This window comes from Apaloderma vittatum, unplaced genomic scaffold, assembly GCF_000703405.1.
Source record: "Apaloderma vittatum isolate BGI_N311 unplaced genomic scaffold, ASM70340v1 scaffold16422, whole genome shotgun sequence".
NCBI lineage: Eukaryota > Metazoa > Chordata > Aves > Trogoniformes > Trogonidae > Apaloderma > Apaloderma vittatum.
Genome location: NW_009703267.1, coordinates 2,025 through 24,051, shown reverse-complemented (window position 1 = coordinate 24,051; position 22,027 = coordinate 2,025). Strand labels below are relative to the sequence as shown.

The following is a 22,027-nucleotide window of genomic DNA, read 5'->3' as shown; positions in this document are numbered from 1 at the left end:
TAAAAATCATTTTTATTCTCTGCTTGGCTAGAGCACTGCTGCTGAGACAATCGTGTTGTCATAAACCTTCCCCTCACTTTCTGAGCAAATGCTGAAAAGCAATTCTTTATTCCATTTTCATCAAACTGTAGCTCATGTTCAAAGCTGTGTGATGACATCAACAACATAGAATATTAATTAGTAGTATGAAAGCACTATCCTGTGCCCACAGAAAGCAGTTAAGTACTAATATTCAATGCTGCTTGCACATCTGCTCCTCCCGTTGAAACCCTGCCTGGGAAAGGGCATGACTCAGCCCTGGCGAGGCCTCCCCTCAAGTGCTGGGTGCAGGGCTGGGCCCCTCACTGCAAGAAAGGCCTTGAGGGGCTGGAGCGGGTCCAGAGGAGAGCAACGAGGCTGGGGAAGGGACCAGAGGGAAAGTCCTGTGAGGAGAGGCTGAGGGAGCTGGGGGTGTTTAGCCTGGAAAAGAGGAGACTCAGGGGGGACCTCATCACTCTCTTCAACTGCCTGAAGGGAGGATGCAGTCAGGTGGGGGTCTGGCTCTTCTCCTGGGCAACCAGTGACAGGACGAGAGGGCATAGCCTGACCATTCTGTGGGATAAATCAGCTCACTACATGGAAAGCAGTCTTTTTCCTGCATTAAATGTTAGTCTGTTTAATAAATTAAAGAGGTTTTCAGAATAGTCTGGAAAGACCAAGAGTGGAAGCAAAGTAAGCAACAGAAATGTACAATGAAGAGCAGCGATATGAGAGAGGGAACACTATTGCTTCATCTTTAGGCACAGAAATGGTGATCAGAGTTCCAGCCTGGATTTGAAGTATTTATGCCTTATCATACTTAATTGTGCGAGTTGCTGACCACTTACACTTACCTGTAAAGTATTTCCAGAAATGCTATAATAATGCATTGAACTTCTAGAAACTGAAAATGAGGAGGCAGCGGTAGAAGGAGTTAATACCCATGCATTTGCTAGGAATCAAGTTAAGAAACACATTTGAGAGGATTAACATTGTTGTAGATTAGTGTTTGAAGAGATTGCCTGAGAGGGTGTTGGGATGAAGAATGTGAAAGGCAACTCAGTCCTATTGCTGGGCTTGTCAAGCACATCTTGCTTCCCACCTGTGGCTCCATGAAGTGGAAAACATAGAGAAGATCAAGTGCACTTGGGAAGTGTATTTGAGAAGAAAAAGAGGAAATTAACTTATATCCATACTGACCATAAGGTAGGGCCTTGACTTCCCTGGTTTTCTTCAGCTTAGCTCATAAGCAAGAGGAATCTGTATTGAAAAACTTGATTTAATGAAACCTTTGTGGCAGTCTTCAGACCTTAATCTTCTTTGAACTGGTGTTCTCCTTGTTTAACTCATTGTGCTAACCCTCAGATGTGTAGGAGCTTTTACAGGTAAGTATATTACAAGTCCCTGGAATATATTGCTCCTTCTTTGAACACATATTTGGGGAATATGTAAGATGTGCAAGAAAGCAGGTGGCTTAGCACTACCAGAAGCTCTAACCATCAAGTCGAGATGGAGAAGACTGAAAGTAAATAAGCAAATAAAAAAGAATATTTTTGCAAATCTTGAGAGAGGAAGCAGAACGGAATCTGGTTTGTTTCCATTTAGAACTTAAGTTGGTCTGGTGGTTGTGGTTTTATTTTTCTCCTTCTAGTTTTAATGCTGAGAGATGAGTCTCCAATACAGTTTCTATTAAAACTAACACATTTACATTGATGCCAGTTGAAGAGGGGATGGCTCAACAGAAGATGCAAAGCAAAATTAAATGTTCATTTTATGTCTACCAAGGACAGGCATAGCAAAATAACACGTGGAGACAGGTATCTCAGTCAAACGCATGTGTCTCCCACAGTGTTCAGTACCAAAATCATGTGAAGAGGACTGAAAATCTGTATTACAGGAAAACTAGCTTGCCGTCAGAACATCTCTTTTCTTTGCTTACTGGTTATGTTGTACACTGCTGACAGCATTCAGTATCTGACGAGAAATAGCTGTTGCATCGTTGACATTCACATACTGAATTTTCTTGACTAGAATAAAGTGTATAGCCTTGCAGCTTTTGTTGGAATCTAGTTTTGTTGGAATCCAGTTTGCAGGTTTTTAAGGAAGACCCTCAAATATCAACTATCTTAGAAGGAAAACATGGGACAAAAATGTTTCTTTTCTTCTGTCTTTTTCTACACTGTAGTGGGATCCTTGGACAGACTCAGAAAGAGACATCAGGATCAATTAAAAAAAACAACATGAAGGAAGCTGAGAAGCCACGTGCAGGAGAGAAATTCTGTTGCATTTCCAAGCTGAAGGTACAGAAATACTTAGCAATTTTGTGTGTACACACAAATGTGAACTGCTTGTGCTTTTAGTGGTTCGGTGGAAGTTGCAATCTAGGCTAAATTAATGAATAAGCTCTGCTTCTTTCCTTATCGTTACTGCCTTAACAGAGGCCAAGTAAGTTTGTAAACAATCATGTTGCTTTTTACATCCCTGAACTTTACACTCTGTGATGTGTTGAAGGTGTACTTGACTGCTCCTTTGAAGCTCCACCTCTGAACTTGTGCAATCCACCTAGTCTGACATACTTACCATTCCTTCTGAAACCTGTGAAATGAGCTTTACCAATTGTGACATGGCAGTAAAAATAGGCTGTTGATGTTCCCTAGATGGCTCAAATTATCAAGAAGCACTGTAAAAAGTTGTAAAATAGCTTGGTTTTAATAGTAATTTAAAGCCCCAATACACTACTTACACTTTTAGCATTTGCAGCAGATGTATTTAAAAATACTATCAAATTCATTTCATAAATACTGTTTATAAAGAAAGAACCCTATAGTTAAAAGGATTTGAATGCTACTGCATATATTCATATTTATTTTTTTTACTGTCAAATGCTATTTGATTCTTTTAATAAAGGACACGCTTGTACTTCTGTTTGAAACTACTAGTTCTGGGCTCGTGATCTGTACTGAGCTGGGAGAGCAGATACTCGAACAAATAATTCGATCAAAGGAAACGATCTTAGTTCTGGAAGTAATTTTCATTCAGATGAGCAAAGGGTGTGAAGGTGTTTTCACGCTGGTCTGGCTGCAGACGTGACTCAGTCCTGCAGGTGGCAATCTTGCAGCAGGCACAAGGTGGGAGAGGCTGCGCAGCGCCTGTCTTGGCTGGGGAAATGGGGCTTAAGGTTTCTGAAGACAGGTTTGGTCAGTGGGAGCTGGTGAGGAAATTTATTCTGTGGTTTAGTGAAGCCGTAACTCTGTGTGTGAGGACAGACGATGGGATTTGCATGCATATCGGTGGAACAGAATTGTTCCCTTGTTTTACCTGGCCGGACATCTTTGAGGGGAAAATAACCGTGGAATATTCGTAAATGGATAATTTTGAATTCTTTATGCATTCTCCTCTTTATTTCCTAGGTATTTCTGCTGGTACTATCACTTGCATTCCTTGGTAAAACAATGTCTGGTGCTTACTTGAACAGCATGTCCACACAGATAGAGAAACAGTTTAATATTCCATCTTCTTTAGTGGGGATCATTAATGGAAGCTTTGAAATTGGTAATCACCATTTTAATATTTCCTATTCTTTGAAAACGTGTTGGGTGCGCATGTATTAATGTCTCTCATGTCCATAGCAATCTGTCAGTTACTGTATGTGACTCTAGTGACCAACTCTATCCTACATTTTCAGCTGGTACTTATACAGCTAGTGTCTTGACAACTAGCAGGATTACTTAAATGAGGGAATTTAGGACTAAAAGCTGGTTCAGCTGATTTCTGCCCTATCATAAGATATGACAGAGCAACTAACAGAATAGAACTAGTTTATGAGCTTGCATTGAGTCTTTCTGAACAAAAGAGAAAGATTTTTAATAAACATTGTTTGAATTTAAGGTCATATTTAGCATTTTACAGTTCTTATAATCAGCGACCTCAAAGCTGATTGAAATGGATTATCTCCTCACTCAAGCTCAGTAGTATTTCAAGATTTGGTACCTGTACAACTGTAAAGTAGGTTTCCAGTCTTACTTTTAGTGACCCTTACCTTGCCTCTCAATGAGTTTTAAGTACACTTAAAGTCACAATATAGATCTTTATTATGACAGGGAATGATCTGCACATACTCATATACACTGATGGGGTGGGGAGACAAGGCTCCTTCTCTCCGTTTTCCTGGTCTCCTATAACTGCATGTGCAAGAAGAAGAAACTTGGCAACACTGTGCTGCTGCCTGCAAAGCAGTCTGATGGGGCAGCTCAAAGTTACCATAGAGAAGGAATACCCAGGACACAGTCTTGCTTTTGATATGGAGGAGACTTCAAGAAATATGAAATGGCCAAGATTAATGAAGTGATATCTAAAAAGCTAATTATTTAAAATAAATTATCCTCTCTTATGCACTTTTCTTTAACAAGTTCAGGCATTCTTATTTCTAAGGATGTAAAATGTAATTGTGAATAATCAGAATAATATTTAAAATGATTAAGAGTAAGTGTTTGTGGCAGACCTAGCTTACTTATTTGGACTGTGGAAATGTACATCTTCAAGTGTCATTCAAGCTCTGGGTTTGATACAGTCTGTCTAGCAATCATACATAAAAAAGATGTTATGTTCTTTCAAAGCATGACACTTATCACTCAGAGACATGGTTTTGTTCTTTTGACAAAAAGATAGCAAAATTAGTAGGTGTACAATTACTAAATTGCTATTTTCATGGGGCCTGATTCATAACATGAAGCTTATTTCTTTTCTTAGTTGCATAGCAATAAATGAAAAGTAGAGAAAATCAATTGATTCTAAAGTGAAAGTGGAGGAGAAGACAATAAAGATTTTTAGCACGTTTGTGTTTTTAAATGGTACTAGGTACAAAATATGTATTTTATAAGTCCTCTAAACCATTACTGGAATTAATATTATTTTATTATTCCTTTTTTCTCTGTATGCCATTTTGTATTTATTATTTTCAGTACCAAACAACTTGACTGCGTACTTCTGTGTTTTCCTATGCATTGCAAACTAGACTATTCTAGGAGAATAACTTCCTGAAACAGCTAATATTCTGCAGCCCCAGGGCCTGGTCTCTGTGTTAAGTAGTGGGAAATTTCTTCTTTACGTAGGTGCAGTCAAAAATCTCTCTCACCGTGATCTCTTTTCCATTCTGCCTTCTATTCTCATGTTCTTGCCATGTGGTGCAACTCCTCCAGAAAATGATCACAGATAGCAAGGAATTACTGTGTCATTTAGACAGTTTCCTGTCTAGTTACAGTTTTTACAAGACAAGAGAAGTAACATGTTGAGCTAACAATTTATACACAAATTTGTGTTGCACTTTAAAAGATATAAGGATGCCTTGGTTTGTAAATATGAATCAGGTTCTTTTTGCAGGCAACTTGCTGCTGATGGCATTTGTGAGTTACTTTGGAGCAAAGCTTCACAGACCCAGAGTAATTGCTTTGGGCTGCACAGTTATGTCATTTGGATGTCTTTTGATATCGATTCCTCATTTCCTGTTTGGAAGGTGAGTATTTGGCTTAGCTCGCAGCAGCTTCTGTGATCCTTATTTGCCTTAATCCATAACTTCTCACACTGAAATAGTATTGCTTATTGAGACATTGCTGAGCATAGGTACAGTGTGATAATTGTTGAGCAGCTTGTTTTGTTTTGCTTCTGAAATGGCTTCAAAAGTCAATCGTCACTTCCTGAGGAGGGTCACCTCTATACTGGGTGCCTTTCTTGCCCTTGCCTTCATCTTTATGCTACCTCTTGTGTGGATTATCTGAGGAAACAGTGGCCTATGATGCTGTCACATTACACTACTAGCTCTTACCTGCTTGGATGAGTAATACAAGATGATTCTTAAAGATGTCTTTCATCTGGAGTCTGGATGACAGGTCATGCCTGATCTCTGTGTTGGCAAAGCCTTTGCAGATCGTAATGATTCCTTAACCGCTTTTGCACTGTTTTCACTTGGCTTAACAAAATAACCATTTAGGGTTGCCTATATTTTAGTCACTGAGATATCCTTTGAGAAAAGAAGATGCTATAATCGTGTTGTGATCAATGTGGTATGGCTCTGATAGCTTTGGTGGCACCCTCTACCTAGGGTGTAAATTGGCTTAGAATGTAAGAAGAATAGCAGAGAAGACACAAGGGATTTCATTAGGGTATTCCATCCACTCTTCCTGAAACATCTGTTACAGAATTATGTTAGAGGCTAGATAAAGTCTGGATTAAACACTGGGTTGATTCCCTGCTATAGTTCCTTTGTTCCTAGTCTGATTTGTTACTGAGGCTCAGTTAACTTTCAATATGGGTTTCCTTCTTCCTATAACTACGCACTCTTCTTACAGGTAGCTTCGTTACTGAATCTGATTTATGAGGTAGTTCTGATGTATTTCTTCTTAACCTACATATTTTCCTTTGATTTGAACAGGTATCATATTGAAAGCAGTATTTCACAACAGGAGAATTTTTCAGTCATGCCTCTGTGCCTTGTTAATCAAAGCTCGTTCTCTTTACCTACAGTGGAACTACCAGCAGGTATGACTCTTCCTATGGCTACTAGTACTTTTTCCTCAGTTTTTGTAGTGTTGAAGTAAATAGGATTTAATTTTTATTAACAATTATTTCAGGGTCCTGCTTTAGATCAGTACTTTTTGCAGGCATAAAAACTAGGAATCAGGAGATTTCCTAGGCTTCTTGTTTCTTTAGTCTGTGACTCCAGAGCTGCAGCTCTTTTTAAGCAGTTTTCACAGTATCCAAATAGCTCAATTAACATCCCTGTCAGTCCATTTTGGGGAAATATAATACCAAGTTGTTCTCAAAGATGTTCCTCTTTTTGACTTGAAATACTATGATACTGTGAGGATGTGGGAAACATATTTGGACAATGGATAAAAGGCATCAGGATGCTTTTTCATTGTACCACACAAGAATGAGAAATAGAGAGTAGAGCAAAAATGTAGATCCCGCTTCCTTTTAGAGAAAAGAGAAAATAGTTTAAACTAGGGTAAAACTTACCTGGGAGACTGAAACATATATGTGCACTAGCAATATGCATAAAAAGTAACTACTATGAAGTCAAGAGGCTCAGGGTCACCTATCACACAAAATCCTCACCATGAGGATGCGCTTAATCTCCTGAGTTTTTCTCTTCCCTTTATCAGAGGAAAGTATTTAGTCTGAACCATCTCTTTTGATAGTTGGTCAAAAGAGACTACAGAACTCATAGTGTGTGTCCCTTGCTGTAAGGACATTCATGCTCTTTACTTTAGGGTGAGTCAGATTGCCTCCTGGATGCACCTACTGACTGTTGAAACCTCAGATAGTTGGTGGATGGCAAAAGTTAGGTGAGATGAGCCCCACAGGTAATTGTTGTATTTTGTGATGGTGTTCCACCGATGTGTGCTAAAGCTGAGTCACACTGCTGTAATGTTGTATGAACACAGTGACATCAAACCATAGGGGTGTTGTGCTGTAGTTTTCTATGCTTGCCAAGACTGCATGCCACTTAAGGCATTAATTTTCCCATTTTCACAAGGAAGTATTGAGAAAAGGATATACACTAGCACTTGGTATTAACCTTCCATTTGAAGATTTCATATACTGTTTTTCTTCAGGCACAAATTAAGGTATAGGTAAAGCAGTATCTTCTAAGTTCTTCAGCCATTTAATATACACATTACAAACCATAGGCCCTCAAGCCTATGACTATACTTGAGTGGGTTGATGGTTTCCCTGTTAGTTTAAGGGCAAGCAAAACTGTGATGTTCATACATGAGTCCTGCATATAGATTGCTTCACCCATGTTTCCTGACTGCAATCTGACATCAATACAGGAGATCCAGGCTTAATCCCTTGACAGTGGCACTTTCATTTAGAAAGTCATCAGTTACTGCTAACAGAGCTGGGTTTTATTTGTTAGCAAATTGACACTGAGAAGTCTCAGTATGACAAAGTGGACCATAAAGAACAGTGGAATCTGGAGCAGACTGTATGGGATGAAGAAGTTCAAGTTCAGGGAGAGAAAGATAGTACTGAGGGTCATACAATTGCTGATATAACTGTCCTGATGTGGGACAAACAGGATTGTGCTGCAGCACAGTATTCTACTGCTCAGTTATGTAGGAGGACAGGTGTAAATACATGAGAACTGGATCCCCAGATAGGTTCAGCAACCTGGCCTGATATATTGTTATGGATCTTGATTTTGATTGAGAGTTGTATAAAGGTCACAGTGGGTCAGAGACTTCTTCAGATTGATGCCCACACAGGCAGAATGTGGGCTGTATTCCAGTGGATGCCTGCTCAGGAAAACACTGACCTTCTGAGTTGCAGAGGTGTGATAAAGGTAGAAAACTTTTCCGTAATGTTTGGTGACATGTGCCAGTTGTCGTAGAATTTATATATTATTTTCCAAATCAGAATTTTCAGTGTCCTCAAGATGTCCCTAATCTGAAATTGAATAAGAATGAAATTTCTGGATAAGTGGATCATTGATATGCAAGGGAAAAGTCTGTAGTGCTAGAACAAAGCTCTGAGATAAAGATCTGAGCTGGGGTTTCCAGGTGGTGAAGACTGTTGTACATAGTGCTGGGTGAAGTTACCGGCAAAGAGCTGATAATTTAGACACAGACAGGTTTTAACTCAATGTGCTTTTTGGGGGGATTATGAACAGCAGTAAACCAGAATCTAGCAGCCTGAATCAAGATAAAGAAGCTGAAAAGCTCAGAAGCCTCATTCCATGCAAAAGCAGAATAAGATCACATCTTCTGTAGTGGCATAGCTTTGTTGTAAGCAAATGGTAGCACCTCACTATGAAATCAGAAAGTCTTCTAGTTTATTTCAGACGATTTTATAACCAAATGACAATGTATGGGCTTTATGCAACTATTACCTGAATCCTTGGAAAAGACTCCTGAATTTCAGAGAGGTGGTCATACTGTTCTTGCTAGCCCACTCTTCCAGCCTGTCCAGCTCTTTCTGTAAGATGGCTTTCCCTCCTGGTGTGTCCACCTCACCACTCAGTTTAGTGTCATCAACAAACTTGGTGAGAGTGCTTTTAATCCTATCATCCAGCTCATTTGGGAAGATGTTGAATAGTGTGGCGACCAATATTGATGCTTGGGGCACCCTGCTTATGACAGGCTGCCAGCCTCAGTAAAAGCCGTTGATCATGATGCTCTCAGAGTGGCCTGTGAGCCACTTTCCCACCCACCTTGCAGACTGTCCATCCAACCTATATCTTGCCAGTTTGTCCAGGAGGAAGCTATGGGAAACAGTGGCAAATGCTTTGCTGAAATCCCAGTGAAAAACACCCGCAGCCCTCCCCATTTTGGCAGAAAGTATTTATTGTAGAACTTGATTGTGATAGACAAGCATGATTTTCATCACTGATGATCACGTGCTGTCTTCACTGACATGAATATGGTAGGTTTGATGAGAGAAATGCGTAAACAGAAGGGCTTGGATTACACAGTGGTTTGTCTGCCAGGTGGTTGGACAAGGTATGATATGGAGAGGAGAGGGAAGAGTTATAAGCTCTACTCCAGCAAGTGCAATAGCTTTTTCCAGTTCTGGAACATTTCAAGTATTGTGACTATTTATTTCTCTGTTTTACAGGACAGACTTACCTGCCAAATTTCAAGTTGTTAGTCAATTCTTTGTCTCCAGAGCTTAATAGTTAGAATGAAAACATTAATTCAAGCTTTTTGTTTTATTTACAGAATGTGAAAAAGAGCGAGGGTCCTTGCTGTGGATATTTGTGATGATTGGAAACATAGTACGAGGAATGGGTGAAACTCCCATCATGCCTTTAGGCATTTCATATTTGGAGGATTTTTCCAAAACAGAGAATTCACCTTTCTACCAAGGTAAACCTATCATGATAACTGCCCTCCCTCAGACAGACACAAAAATACAAGCAAAAGAGAGGATAATTATGACTCCCTTCAGTTAAATAGAGGGAGAAGACAGACGTTATTGCCTTACCAAAATAATCATAGAATCCTAGGATGTTAGGGGTTGGAAGGGACCTCTAGAGATCATCTAGTCCAACTGCCCTGCCAGAGCAGGATCACCTAGGGCAGCTACACAGGAACACATCCGGGCAGGTTTTGAAAGTCTTCAGAGGAGACTTCACATCTTCTCTGGGCAGCCTGTTCCAGTGCTACCTGCACAGTAAAGAAGTTTCTCCTCATGTTGAGGTGGAAATTCCTATGTTCTAACTTAAACCCATTATTTCTTGTTCTATTGCTGGGCACCACTGAGAAGCAATTGTCCACTTCCTCTTGACACCCACCCTGGAGATATGTATGTATGTTAATAAGATCCCCTCTCAGCTGTCTCCCTTCAAGGCTAAACAGCTCCAGTTCTCTCAGTCTCTCTTCATAGGAGAGATGTTCAAGTCCCTTAATCATCCTCGTAGCTTTCTGTTGGACTCTCTCCAGTAGGTCCCTGTCTCTCTTGAATTGGGGAGCCCAAAACTGAACACAGTATTCCAGGTGTGGTCTCACCAGGGCAGAGTAGAGGAAGAGGAGAACCTCCCTAGACCTGCTGGACACACTTTTCTTAATGCACCCCAGGATCCCATTGGCCCTCTTTTGCCGCAAGGACACATTGCTGTCCCATGGACAACTTACTGTCCACTAGGACTCCAAGGTCTATAATACTGTAGAATTTGTAATTTAACTAGATATTAACTTGTTGAAATGAGGCCATTTTCAGGCACAAGCATCTATTTGGTAGAACTGTCCTAAACATATCTAAGTTCCAAGAAAATAATTATGTCCAGGTTTTAATTAAGAATGTTTTGTCCTTTTCATACTTCAGGATGTCTACAGACAGCAACTGTAATTGGCCCCTTCCTTGGTTTCTTGTTGGCATCATTCTGTGCACAACTGTTTGTGGATCTGGGATCAGTAGATGCAGGTAATGCATGAATACATTAAATCTTAAATATTAATTGGTAGGCATGATGGTGTGTTTATCAGCACTAAAAGATGTTTCTTTGCTAATATGACATGTCTTAATTTTATCTGAGTTTGCTGATGTTTCTTTTAGAATGGATAATCTGTGTATAATATTCAATTCAATAAAAGGCCTGAATGCATGCATACACAAATTATTCTTCGTATAAATTATCTGACAAATAATTGCATCATCTGGTTTAACATAGGAAAAGACTAGAATTAATCTAATACAAAAGCTGAAATTTGCTAGAAAAATAGCAACATAAAGAAATAAGACTGGAGACATTTGTCTTTCATCAGCCTCAATTTAAGAATCTTTAAAATGCTTTTAATATATCACATGTCAGAGATGACTAGGAAAACACACAGCAAAGAATGTTTCTGAACTGATATAAGATGTGTGTGTTTGGTTTTATTTATATAGAGGACATAACTATAACAGCTAATGATGCCCGTTGGGTTGGAGCATGGTGGCTGGGAATTTTGATTTGTGCGGCATTTAATTTTCTTGTGGGAGTACCTTTTTGGTTTTTGCCCAAGTCACTTGTGAAGGAAGGAGAAACCATTGAATCCGAGGAGACAAATAAAAAAAGTGTAATACCATTGCAAGAAAATGTCAAAAACGAAGCCAAAAAGACCATGCGTGAAACTGCTAAAGGCAAGTTATATTGTATTTTATTTCACTCTTTATTTAGTCCTTAAGATGTGAATGATATCTAGGTGTTTTTATAAGTAAGGATGGGTCCAAGATATGAAATGTATACTCTACTTTCATCTCTCTGTGGTACAAGAGATTTGTGCAGTGATTTAGAATTTCTCCTTGCAGAGAATATAACCTAATTTCATAGATCCAGGATCTGAATTCACTCCTTTCCCCATCCTGCATTTCAGGTGTATGTAGATCTGGATCTTTTTTTCCAGGTAGAGGATTAATGCACTGAAATCTGTTTAAGAATATTACAACTCTGTGGATTGTGGACAAGTGACAGATATTAATTGCTTGTTTTCACTGTGCAGAAAAGCAGAAAACTCGCATAAATCTTGTGCATTTATTGAGTCAAACTTAAAGACATAAAAAGTGATTGACAGGTGCTTAAGAGTCTCAAACACTCAAAGGCTGTTGAACAAGGTTCCATTTGACTTAATTTATTCATGTTACTGCTGGCAACATTCACATCCATGGTCTTTCAGATCTATGTATCTATTAGAAGCTATTTTTTGTCCTTCCTTCTTTTTGATGCCAGTTGGAAATGTAAGTGAATTAAATATGTCAAAGGCTGTGATCTTCAGAGTAGTCTCATAATACTGTACTCAGCTCAGGGCCCCTTGACAGGCTTTTCATTTTCAGAAAGTAAGTGCTAAGTGCCAGCTACCTCTTCATGGTATTTCAAGCTGAGTCCTGCAAATTCACCATACTCAGAGTGAGTACTCTTGGCTGATATTACAACTTCATTTTTATATACATGGCATCTTTCTCTGCCATCATGCAGCCTTGAATGAATCCACGAATAAAGTACTGCTCTGGTAAGGAAAGGTTTCCAGCTCAGACTTGTGGGTCCTAGTACTCCAGAGTCCATGCAGAGCTATGCTTTCATCCCTGCATTGGTTTGAATGTTCACTGTCCCTGAATATCCTGAATTAAGAATCTTTTAGTTTCACAAAATTGTTGAGGTTGGAAGAGAGCTCTGGATGTCACCTGATCCAATCCCCTACTCAGACAGGGCCACTTACAGCCAGTTGACCAGGACAGCTTTTTAATCACCAAGGATTTCAAGTTGAAAAATTGAAGCATTTATAGTTAAAATTAATCACTTCCTCAGAAAGCTCTGGTTATAAACTGGATGGCATATATAAATAATGCAGCCTATTTATAACGTCTTGGTTCTCTCTCTCATTTTTGCAAGATTTCCATAGAGATTCTCTTTGAGTGAGATGATTGCCCACCTCTGAAACATATATATCTCTCCTTAGTGCTGCCTGCTTTCAATGATGCGTAATCATTGTTTTATGGATACTTATGGGTTTTTTTTGTAGAATATCTTGACAATAGCTCAACATATTAATTAATAGAGAATGTTAGATAAAGGGCAATTGTGAGTTTTCTATAGTTCAGATCCTGACTTAATAGCTGTTACACAGGGAAAAGAGCTGTGTAAATGGGATGCTTGCTTGACTGAGGACTGGTGGATCCAGACTTTGAGAGTACAGTGGGAGTAATTCCAGTCATGTGTCTTTTCAGGTGTCTTCTGCTCTATCACTGACAGTAGCAATAACCAAAATGAGTGATCAGGTCTGTGGGGGCAGGTTGTCACAGCTACCTAGTGCACTTGCATCCCTTCCACTTTGTATTCCTTTTGCATGCTACGTACAGGAAAGGTGTTTTGGTGCATTGTCTGAGGGCATGGGATGGCAGAAAAAGGAGTAGGAGTGGTGGGAAGGCAGTTGCTGCAAATCTGTAGTTGTAAAGTTCTGACAATGTACAGCTACAAACTTTCAGGAAACTTTTAAAAGTCATTACTGTTACTTTTTTATAAGCAGCAGCATGCTTGGTGTGCATGTGTGTGGGTGAGATTATCTTTATGTAAAGACATGTTGGGATAGCCTGGGCTAAGCAAGTAATCTTTGGCCTCTGGCACCTGGCAAAGTGCAAGAGTTAGCCTGATCCAGTTACGGACCATTTCTGCTCCCCTCTTCCTCCTTCAGCTACACTGAGCAATGGGAGATTCATTTCATAAAGCATCACACTAACTTACTACATTATTTCATTCCAGATTTCATCCCATTCCTCAAGGCTCTGTTTCGCAACCCAGTTTATATGTTGTTTATATGCGTAACTGTGTTACAGTTTAATGCCTTCATTGGCATGATAACCTTCCTGCCAAAATATCTAGAACAACAGTTTGGAAAATCTGCATCAGATGCCATCTTTTTAATTGGTAGGTTTGCATTTTGCTTTGCTTTTTTCTATCAAGTATTGATGTCTATGCAAATTCTATTTATATATGTATATATTCATGTGTACACATATACATACTAAGGTCAAATGCTTCTGCAAAGAGATATTCTGTGAGAGATTCCACACTACAAAGCATTTTCTGCATAGAATTTTATAATCTACTTTCTGTCTTTCGAAATAGCCCTGAAAGATAAGTTGATATGAAACATGTACCATTGATCTCAAAGAGGTCAATTGACTTCAAGAGAGCATGTGCCAAATGTTTATATAATTTTGACTTAACAGTATACTATAAAGTAGAGGGTAGATTTCATGTTCTTGAAAATGACATCACTGGCAATCTTAAGACATAGATGTGTGGAACCTATGTAGAGCTAAAATTGTCAGTTACTACTTTCCATCATCTCCACTACTCAGGTGTTGATCTTGGGCCTTCTGAAAGTCTCAGGTCTTCTTTCATTTGCAGAACTCCATGGAAAGAAAGCATTGAACAAATAGCTGTACTTTTATTATCTCTTCTTTATTAGCTTGTCTTTTTTATGAGTGAGGACAAGGAGTTCATGTGTTGGGAAAGGTTAATGGCAAGTAATTATAGCACAAAACAAATATCCTGTATACACTCTTCAAGCAGTTCCCAACAGCTGTTGACTTTGGCAAATATTTTGGGAGTGCAAGAGAGCTAACAGAGACCCATTTCTGACTGTAGTTAAATCATTCAGTAACAGGCACTGTATGAGTCTTTGCCAAACAGATTCTACCCTTATGAGTAGCTTTGATGGTCTCCTTTATTTTAACATGGACATTTCACTTGTTTAAATAGGTGTTTACAACTTACCAATTATATGCGTTGGGTATCTTTTTGGAGGCTTATTCATGAAGAAGTTGAAGATAAATACATATCAGGCTGCGAAAATAGCATTTTGGATATCTTTACTGGAATACCTTATCTACTTTTCTTGCTTTTGGACTGTCTGTGATAATTCATCAGTTGCTGGCCTGACAGTTTCCTATGAAGGGTATGTTCTTCAAGACACAAGAAGACTTAGATCTTAAGACAGCAAAATGAATTTTCTTGTCAAGAATCGACCAGGGAGTCCCTAGCTTTAAAACATTTTAGTTTCATGATCTAATTATCAAAGCTTTTTGCTTTCAAGAGACAGTAGGGTTATCTTCTGTTATCCCTGTTTTAAACAATAAAGTGTATTTAAAAAGATATCCACATCAAGACTCATGCATTTGCATGTCCCTGTTAATTCTTTTCCTAATATAATTATACATTCAGGTCACATAATTGCAGGTAAAAATAAAAAGTTGTTGATCAAATCAAGCATACAGGAGTGCATTTTCAGAACTACAGAGAAACAAAACCCTTTATCTTACCCTAATTTATTGGAATTTGATTACCATCAATTTATCAGACGATTATTTTTATCTGCAGTTTCTTGATTTGAAGCCTGCCATTAATTGTTGGGAACGGTTATATGTCTGTGAAATGCACATGTATGTATATATGTAACATTTATAGACAATCAGGATCATACATGCCATAGGTAAAAAAATGCTGTAGGGTATGCATACCTATCTATGAACTGATAATACTAATACACTGTACTATACTATACTATACTATGCTATATTTTACCATACCATACCACAGCACACCATACCATACCATACCATACTATACTGTATTATACCATTCTAAAAGAGATAGAAAGACATGACTGAAACATAGGAGTGTGTAGGATTGTATCCTGGATCAACACTTGAGCTAAAATAGGATCTTCAGCATTGCAAAAGGTTACTGTAGGTATTTCATTACTGAAACATTAATTCATCTTCTAAATGTATTTCAGAATAAAGCAAGTTTCATATGCCGAAGATACTCTGCTTGCTGACTGCAACAGGGATTGTGATTGCCCACTTAAAACATGGGACCCTATTTGTGCAAACAATGGAATCTCTTATGTGTCACCTTGTCTTGCTGGGTGTAAAATCTCAAGAGGAACTGGAAAAAGTGTGGTAAAGCATACATTTTATTGTACTGTAACTATGGAACATAGTAGGTGAGAAATATCTGTATAAATATAGGGTGGGAAATATCCATACATGTACATTTAATTGGTTATATCAAGGTAATAAATACAGTTGGGCAAATTCATTGGGTGGTAACAGAAAGTGAATGTGAAAATTAGTTTAAGTTTAAATTGAAGAATATGGTGAAGAATCCCCATTTTCTTCTGGTAATTTTAGGATTCTGAAATGCTTAAAATGGAGTGAGAAATTATTCTCAGATTGTTGCCAATTGGAAACCTGCCTCAGTCAAAATTAAAATTTCAGTCAAAATTAAATCCTATAGCAGGGACTTAATACTCTGTAGATTTAAACAAGTAACAAGGTATTACAAAACTCTTGTTATCCTAATTAATAATACGTTTGCTATAAAAAATTAGAAATCGTAAATAGGCTGAAAACAATAAAAAATACTGAGTTCAATAAAAAGCTAAATCATACAGATTTTAAAAGCCTTCGTATTTTACAAATATTTTAGAGAAGTATTAGAGGATAGTAAGGGCCAGACACTGTTGGTTTTGCTCACCTTAACTAATATTTGAGAGCCTTTATTCTGTCAATAGTCTTAATGATTTCTAGAAGCAAGTGTTTGAGTGAGAGTATTGCAACCCTGCCTCAGTCAAACATCTCTGATTTCTTCTCTTCTGACATATAAAAGATCACACCCTAGGTTATGAAAAAGCAGTTCATATCTCTTGTCACTGGAAGGACCCTATAACCAGGCTGTGCTGGGAAATACGAGGACACTCTTGGTAATGGACTCCTTGAGGAAGCGTAGTCGCAGCTGCATGAGAGGACCATAGCTCCCTCCCACTCTCTAACCCTCTATGCCATGTAGAAATGATGGTCAGACCTGTGCCTGGCAGGCTGGGAGAGAACTGCAGTGTGGTGCTGCACGTGTGTAACACAAACAAGTGCAGGAGAGAGTGAACTAGATGCCAACTGTGCATGTTTCCTACTTGGTTTTTGAATTTTGACAAGTCTGTGTGATTAAAATACTCTTTTGACAGGTATTTGAAAACTGCACCTGTGCTGCAGCCCCTGGATTTTCATCTCAAAATGTCTCTGCAATTCTGGGCCAGTGTGATAGAGAAGAACACTGTCAAAAGATGCTTAATTATTTTTTAATAATAACATTAGTCAGCAGCTTCATTTATTCCTTAGCAGCCATGCCTGGATACATGGTCTTAATAAGGTAAAATGTCCTTTCTTAATTAGTCAGATAGACAGCCCAGTCAAATATCCCCAGGAATTAAAAGTGTGTTAGCTTATGTACAAGGGTGGAAGAAAAGAAAGATATTATGTCAAGCTGCTCTTCATAATTTATCAGCAGTCCTGGCTAACTGGAGAGGTCCCAATGCACTGGAGATTAGGAAATGTGAAACCCATATGCATGAAGGGTTGAAAGTAGAATCCAGAGAACTACTGGCCTGTCAGTCTGACCTCGATCCTGGGGAAGGTCATGGAGCAAATCATGCCCATGAGTGCCATTACATACCATTTACAGGACAACCAGGTGATCAGGCCCAGTCAACACGGGTTCATGAAGAGCAGGTCCTGCTTAAAACACCTGATCTCCTTCTATGACAAAGAGACCCACTTGGTGAATAAGGGAACGAGTGTAGATGTTGTTTATCTGGACTTCAGTAAAGCCTTCGATACTGGTCTCCACAGCATTCTCATGAAAAATCTGGCTACCCAAGGCTTGGACAGGCATACACTCTGCTGGATCAAGCACTGACTGGATGGCTGAGCCCAGAGAGTGGTGGTGAATGGAGTTAAATCCAGGTGGTGGCTGGTCTCAAGTGGTGTTCCTCAAGGCTTAGTCTTGAGGCTACTGCTGTTTAATATCTTTATCAGTGACCTTGATGAGGAGATTGAGAGCACTCTCAGTTTCAGACAGCACCAAGTTAAGTGGCAGAGTTCATCTGCTTGAGGGTAGTGAGGCTTTTCAGCGGGACCTGCACAGACTGGATTGATGGGCAGAGGCTAATTGTATGAGCTTCAACAAGGTGCCAAGTCTTGCACTTGGGCCACATCAACCCCAGGCAACACTACAGGCTTGGAGTAGAGTGGCTGGAGAGCTGCCTGGCAGAAAAGGATCTGGAGGTGCTGGTGGACAGCCGGCTGAACATGAGCCAGCAGTGTGCCCAGGTGGCCAAGAAGCCCAGTGACATCCTGGCCTGCATCAGCAATGGTGCAGCCACCAGGCCTAGAGAAGTGATTAACTGACTGTACTCAGCAGTGATGAGGCCACATCTTGAGTACAGTTCTGGGTGCCACAGTATAAGAAAAACATTGAGGTGCTGCAGTGGGTCCAGAGAAGGGCAATGAAGCTGGTGAAGGGTCTCAAGAATAAGTTTTATGAGGAGTGGCTGAGGGACTTGGGTTTGTTTAGTCTGAAAAAAGGCAGCTCTCCACAGCTACCTGAAAGGAGGTTGTAGTGAGGTTGATCTTTTCTCACAAGTTACAACTGATAAGACAAGAGGAAATGGCGTCAAGGTTATGCCAGGGCAGGTTTACGTTAGACATTAGGAGAAATTTGTACACTGAACGGGTTATCAAAGACTAGAACAGGCTGTCCAGGAAGTAGTTGAATCGCCATCCTTGGATGTATTTAAAAACTCTCTAGATATGGTGCTCAAGGACATGATTTAGAAGTGGGCTTGGTAGAATTAGATAGTAGTTGTCCTTGATGATCTTACAAGTCTTTTCCAAGCATAAGGATTTTATGATTCTGTGATTTCTGTGCTATGTTAGGGTTTAGTGTCATGTGAGCTTTATAATCTGTTGCTTCTGGCTATCATCTGTATCCTGAATTCCTGCAGGACCGCCAAGTAAGTGCACTAAGATATTGAGAGGTGTGTGATACCCATGCTTTTAATGATCACATCAACATGATGTCAGTTAAGGCACAACTATCTTGAACTTTGTGCTGGCCTCCGCTCAAGTGGGTGATACCAGGACAGTAACTTTTCCTTTTGTGATTTGGCAGTCCTAGTTAAGCAACTTCAGTAAATGTCACGTAATGAGGATAATGAACTCTTTCAATGCTCTGATTAGAATGGTTTGCACTTAGTGTAATGAAGAGTTTGTTTAAAAAAAAAACAAACAGAGGTAAATACTTCTCATTAATGTCACCTCTACTGATTGGTCTACAATGTAACTACCATACAGGTCTCTAAAGCCTGAAGAAAAGTCATTTGGAATGGGTATCCATGGACTCGCTTCAAGAGCATTTGGTAAGAACAGCTCTAACATACTTCAGAAGCATGTTTAGGTCTGATCTAGAGTTAGGTAAGAATCACATCAGGTCTATGGGCATGTCAGAGGAGTCTATGTCTATGGAATGTCTTTGATCAGGAAGAATTTGGATTTTTTTTTTTAACAGATCTAGACAGCATGGCAAATTAGAACAGCTTTCAGTTTACATTTATTTAAATAGGCTGACTACAAGTGTTGCTTAACTGAAAGCCATTTTACATTACTTTGCTCATGTTATATGTTTATTGAACACAACATTCACTCCAGATGATGAGAGGAAATGTTGAATTTTTAACAGGAATCACAGTCCGTATTGTAACATCTATATATTGTTAAATGAGCAACAGGAAACAAAATTTGGATTGAGGGTGGGTGGGTAAGGAAGAACAAAGAACGTAAGAAATGCAGAGAACATTCATGCTGCAGGATAGAGCAGATGTAGTAGGTGAGAAACAGCATAGGTTCTATAGGATGTATGCTAATCAGAAGAAATATGCTATTCACAAAATTGTTGTTAATATTCTTTTTAGCTGGAATTCCATCTCCCATTTATTTTGGAGCATTGATAGATACCACTTGCTTGAAGTGGGGCTCTATGACTTGTGGTGGAGAAGGAGCATGTAGGATGTACGATGTTGTCTCATACAGGTGTATTTTCCACTTTATTTTCATTTCACTTTCTTACTGTTTCATTACACACAGAGATAATATTTTACATTCTTAATATTTCCGTAGTAGACAAAATGCTCTTGTCTTAAACATTTGACACAACACTTTTCTTTGGAATTGTCTTTATTATCCAAGTGCAATCTTTGCAACAGATATTGGAACACCCTTTGAACAGGGTACCATAATTATATTCACTAATGGCCTTTCATGAGGACAGACCTTAAAATACTAAGTTCTGACAAAAAAGCAGTAAGCCCTTGTGGGGAAAATATTTAATGGCTGACTATGCAATATCTTTGAACAGAAAATGGCTGAAATAGTAGTTGAATAAAAATAAATTTATAGAGCGGTTATGGTAACCCAGGTTGGAAACTGGCCCAGGAACTACAATTCATGCTTTTGTAGTCCTTCAAGTAGTTCTGTGGGACTTCTGAAGAAAGGTCTTCTTGAATTAATGGCCTCAGGATGATTCCTTTTAATATTGTGTTGAGGTTGATCTGAAAAAGAATGCTAGCTTATGAATAGCCAGAAGTTTTACTCAGGTGGTCTGAGTAAATGCCCTTTTCAGAGTTCTCTCTTTTCCATACAGAGAAAGCCATAAGGGTACCAGATGGCTAACATTGCTGGCTAAATCAGTTGCCTGAAGTTAGGTGATGTAAATAACTACTTCACTGACACTGACACACTCTCTGTTCTTATATTGATTCATCTCCTGTGAGGTCCAAAATGATCATGGCACAAGCCTTAGAATAGCCGGGGAATTGTAGCAAAACAATATCTGCTGAATAGTTTGCTATTTTTTTCATGAATACATATATTTAATGAAACTCATCCTTTATTTCAGGTGGCTCTATCTTGGCCTGCCAGCAGTATTACGTGGAGTGTCCTATATCCCAAGTGCACTAATTCTCCTTATTTTAAAGAAGAAACTTAAATCCGAAAGCCAAGTCATATTAAATGCAGCAGTAGAATTGCAAAATAAAGAAGGCGAGCTATTGCAATAGCATTTCAAAGCAGGACATATTATGAAAACAACTTGCAATGTAAATTTTGGATATATCCTTGTGAAAGATTTCATACTTTAACTAGTGAACACCTGGACAGAGATTAATAGAATTACACATAGTTGTATCCTAAATATATTATAATAGTATCAGTTCATAAACTGAAATTAAAGGAAGAATGTGTTTGATGCAAAAGAATAAGGATTAGAAATAAGAAAACTTGGGAAATGCCAGGTTTGAGTTGTCTGAGCAAAGGACTGTGAAGCAGAAGCATCATGGTTTTCATCCTATTTTCACTGAAATTAGTAGAAGGTTTGCTTCTGACTCCAGTGATGCCAGATTTCATTCTGGAATCTCCAGTGCCTTGTGCTATAGCTTCTCTCATTGACCGTAGACAGGATTTGTAGCTTCTTTGAGCCTGAGTCTTGCATAAATTTGTTTAATTATGCTGTTAGTCCTTTCAGGCAGGGACTGTTATTCTGCATAGTGTAGGTGATCAATATATTGGGAACCTGGTCTGGGTGCTGTGGTAATAATAAATTAAAAAGAAAGGAAAATACAGCAGTGTTATGACAATGTTTTAAAATTTTCACAGAGCATGGACAAGGAAAAGTTCTCAGGAAATTTTTTTTTAAAAAATAAAAATTTTAAATTTAAAAGCGGTCATAGTGGCAGCTTCTCCCAGACCACGCGGCCAGCGACAGCGGTAAGAGCTGTTCCTTTTGAATTTCCCAAGAGATACTGAGGTGGCTGCAGGCTTCACAGTAACGGAGAAGCCGAGGGAGAGTGGGGAGACTCGAATCCAGGCAGGAACTCTTGCGAGGGAAGCAGGAGGCTGACGCGGCGGGGAGGCAGCCCAGAAGCTGCGGCAAATTTAAAAGTGGCCAGCTTTCGCAGAGGGAAGCGTGAATGAGGGAGAGGGTCTTATCTTAACTCAGCTATGGTCTCAACTAAGCAGAAGGTTGTGATCCAGAAACTTACCAGAATGGATGTGGGAACCCAGACAGAGCTCCCACAGAAACGTGCAGCTGCCCAGGTCACAGGCTGCAGGGAGGGCCAGGGCCTGTGGCTGGCCGGGG

The 22,027-nt window shown here is 39.2% G+C and overlaps 1 protein-coding gene across 1 annotated transcript; it reads left to right on the top strand.

The window, feature by feature from the left end:
- The first annotated feature begins 2,258 nt into the window (after positions 1 to 2,258).
- Positions 2,259 to 20,948, top strand: SLCO1A2 (solute carrier organic anion transporter family, member 1A2). The gene is made up of 14 exons (XM_009864580.1): positions 2,259 to 2,318; positions 3,429 to 3,570; positions 5,398 to 5,530; positions 6,446 to 6,552; positions 9,738 to 9,884; positions 10,843 to 10,941; positions 11,407 to 11,640; positions 13,754 to 13,918; positions 14,759 to 14,954; positions 15,795 to 15,960; positions 17,022 to 17,206; positions 19,189 to 19,253; positions 19,806 to 19,923; positions 20,789 to 20,948. The coding sequence occupies exons 1-14, from the start codon at positions 2,259 to 2,261 to the stop codon at positions 20,946 to 20,948; spliced, it is 1,977 nt and encodes a 658-aa protein (XP_009862882.1).
- The last annotated feature ends 1,079 nt before the right edge of the window (positions 20,949 to 22,027 follow it).

Excerpts from the sequence above, each read along its gene's own strand:
- SLCO1A2 (XM_009864580.1), top strand. The coding sequence starts at position 2,259 with ATGAAGGAAGCTGAGAAGCCACGTGCAGGAGAGAAATTCTGTTGCATT. Across the intron at positions 2,319-3,428 it reads GTTGCATTTCCAAGCTGAAG|GTATTTCTGCTGGTACTATC; the intron begins GTACAGAAATAC and ends TTTATTTCCTAG. Across the intron at positions 9,885-10,842 it reads GAATTCACCTTTCTACCAAG|GATGTCTACAGACAGCAACT; the intron begins GTAAACCTATCA and ends TTCATACTTCAG.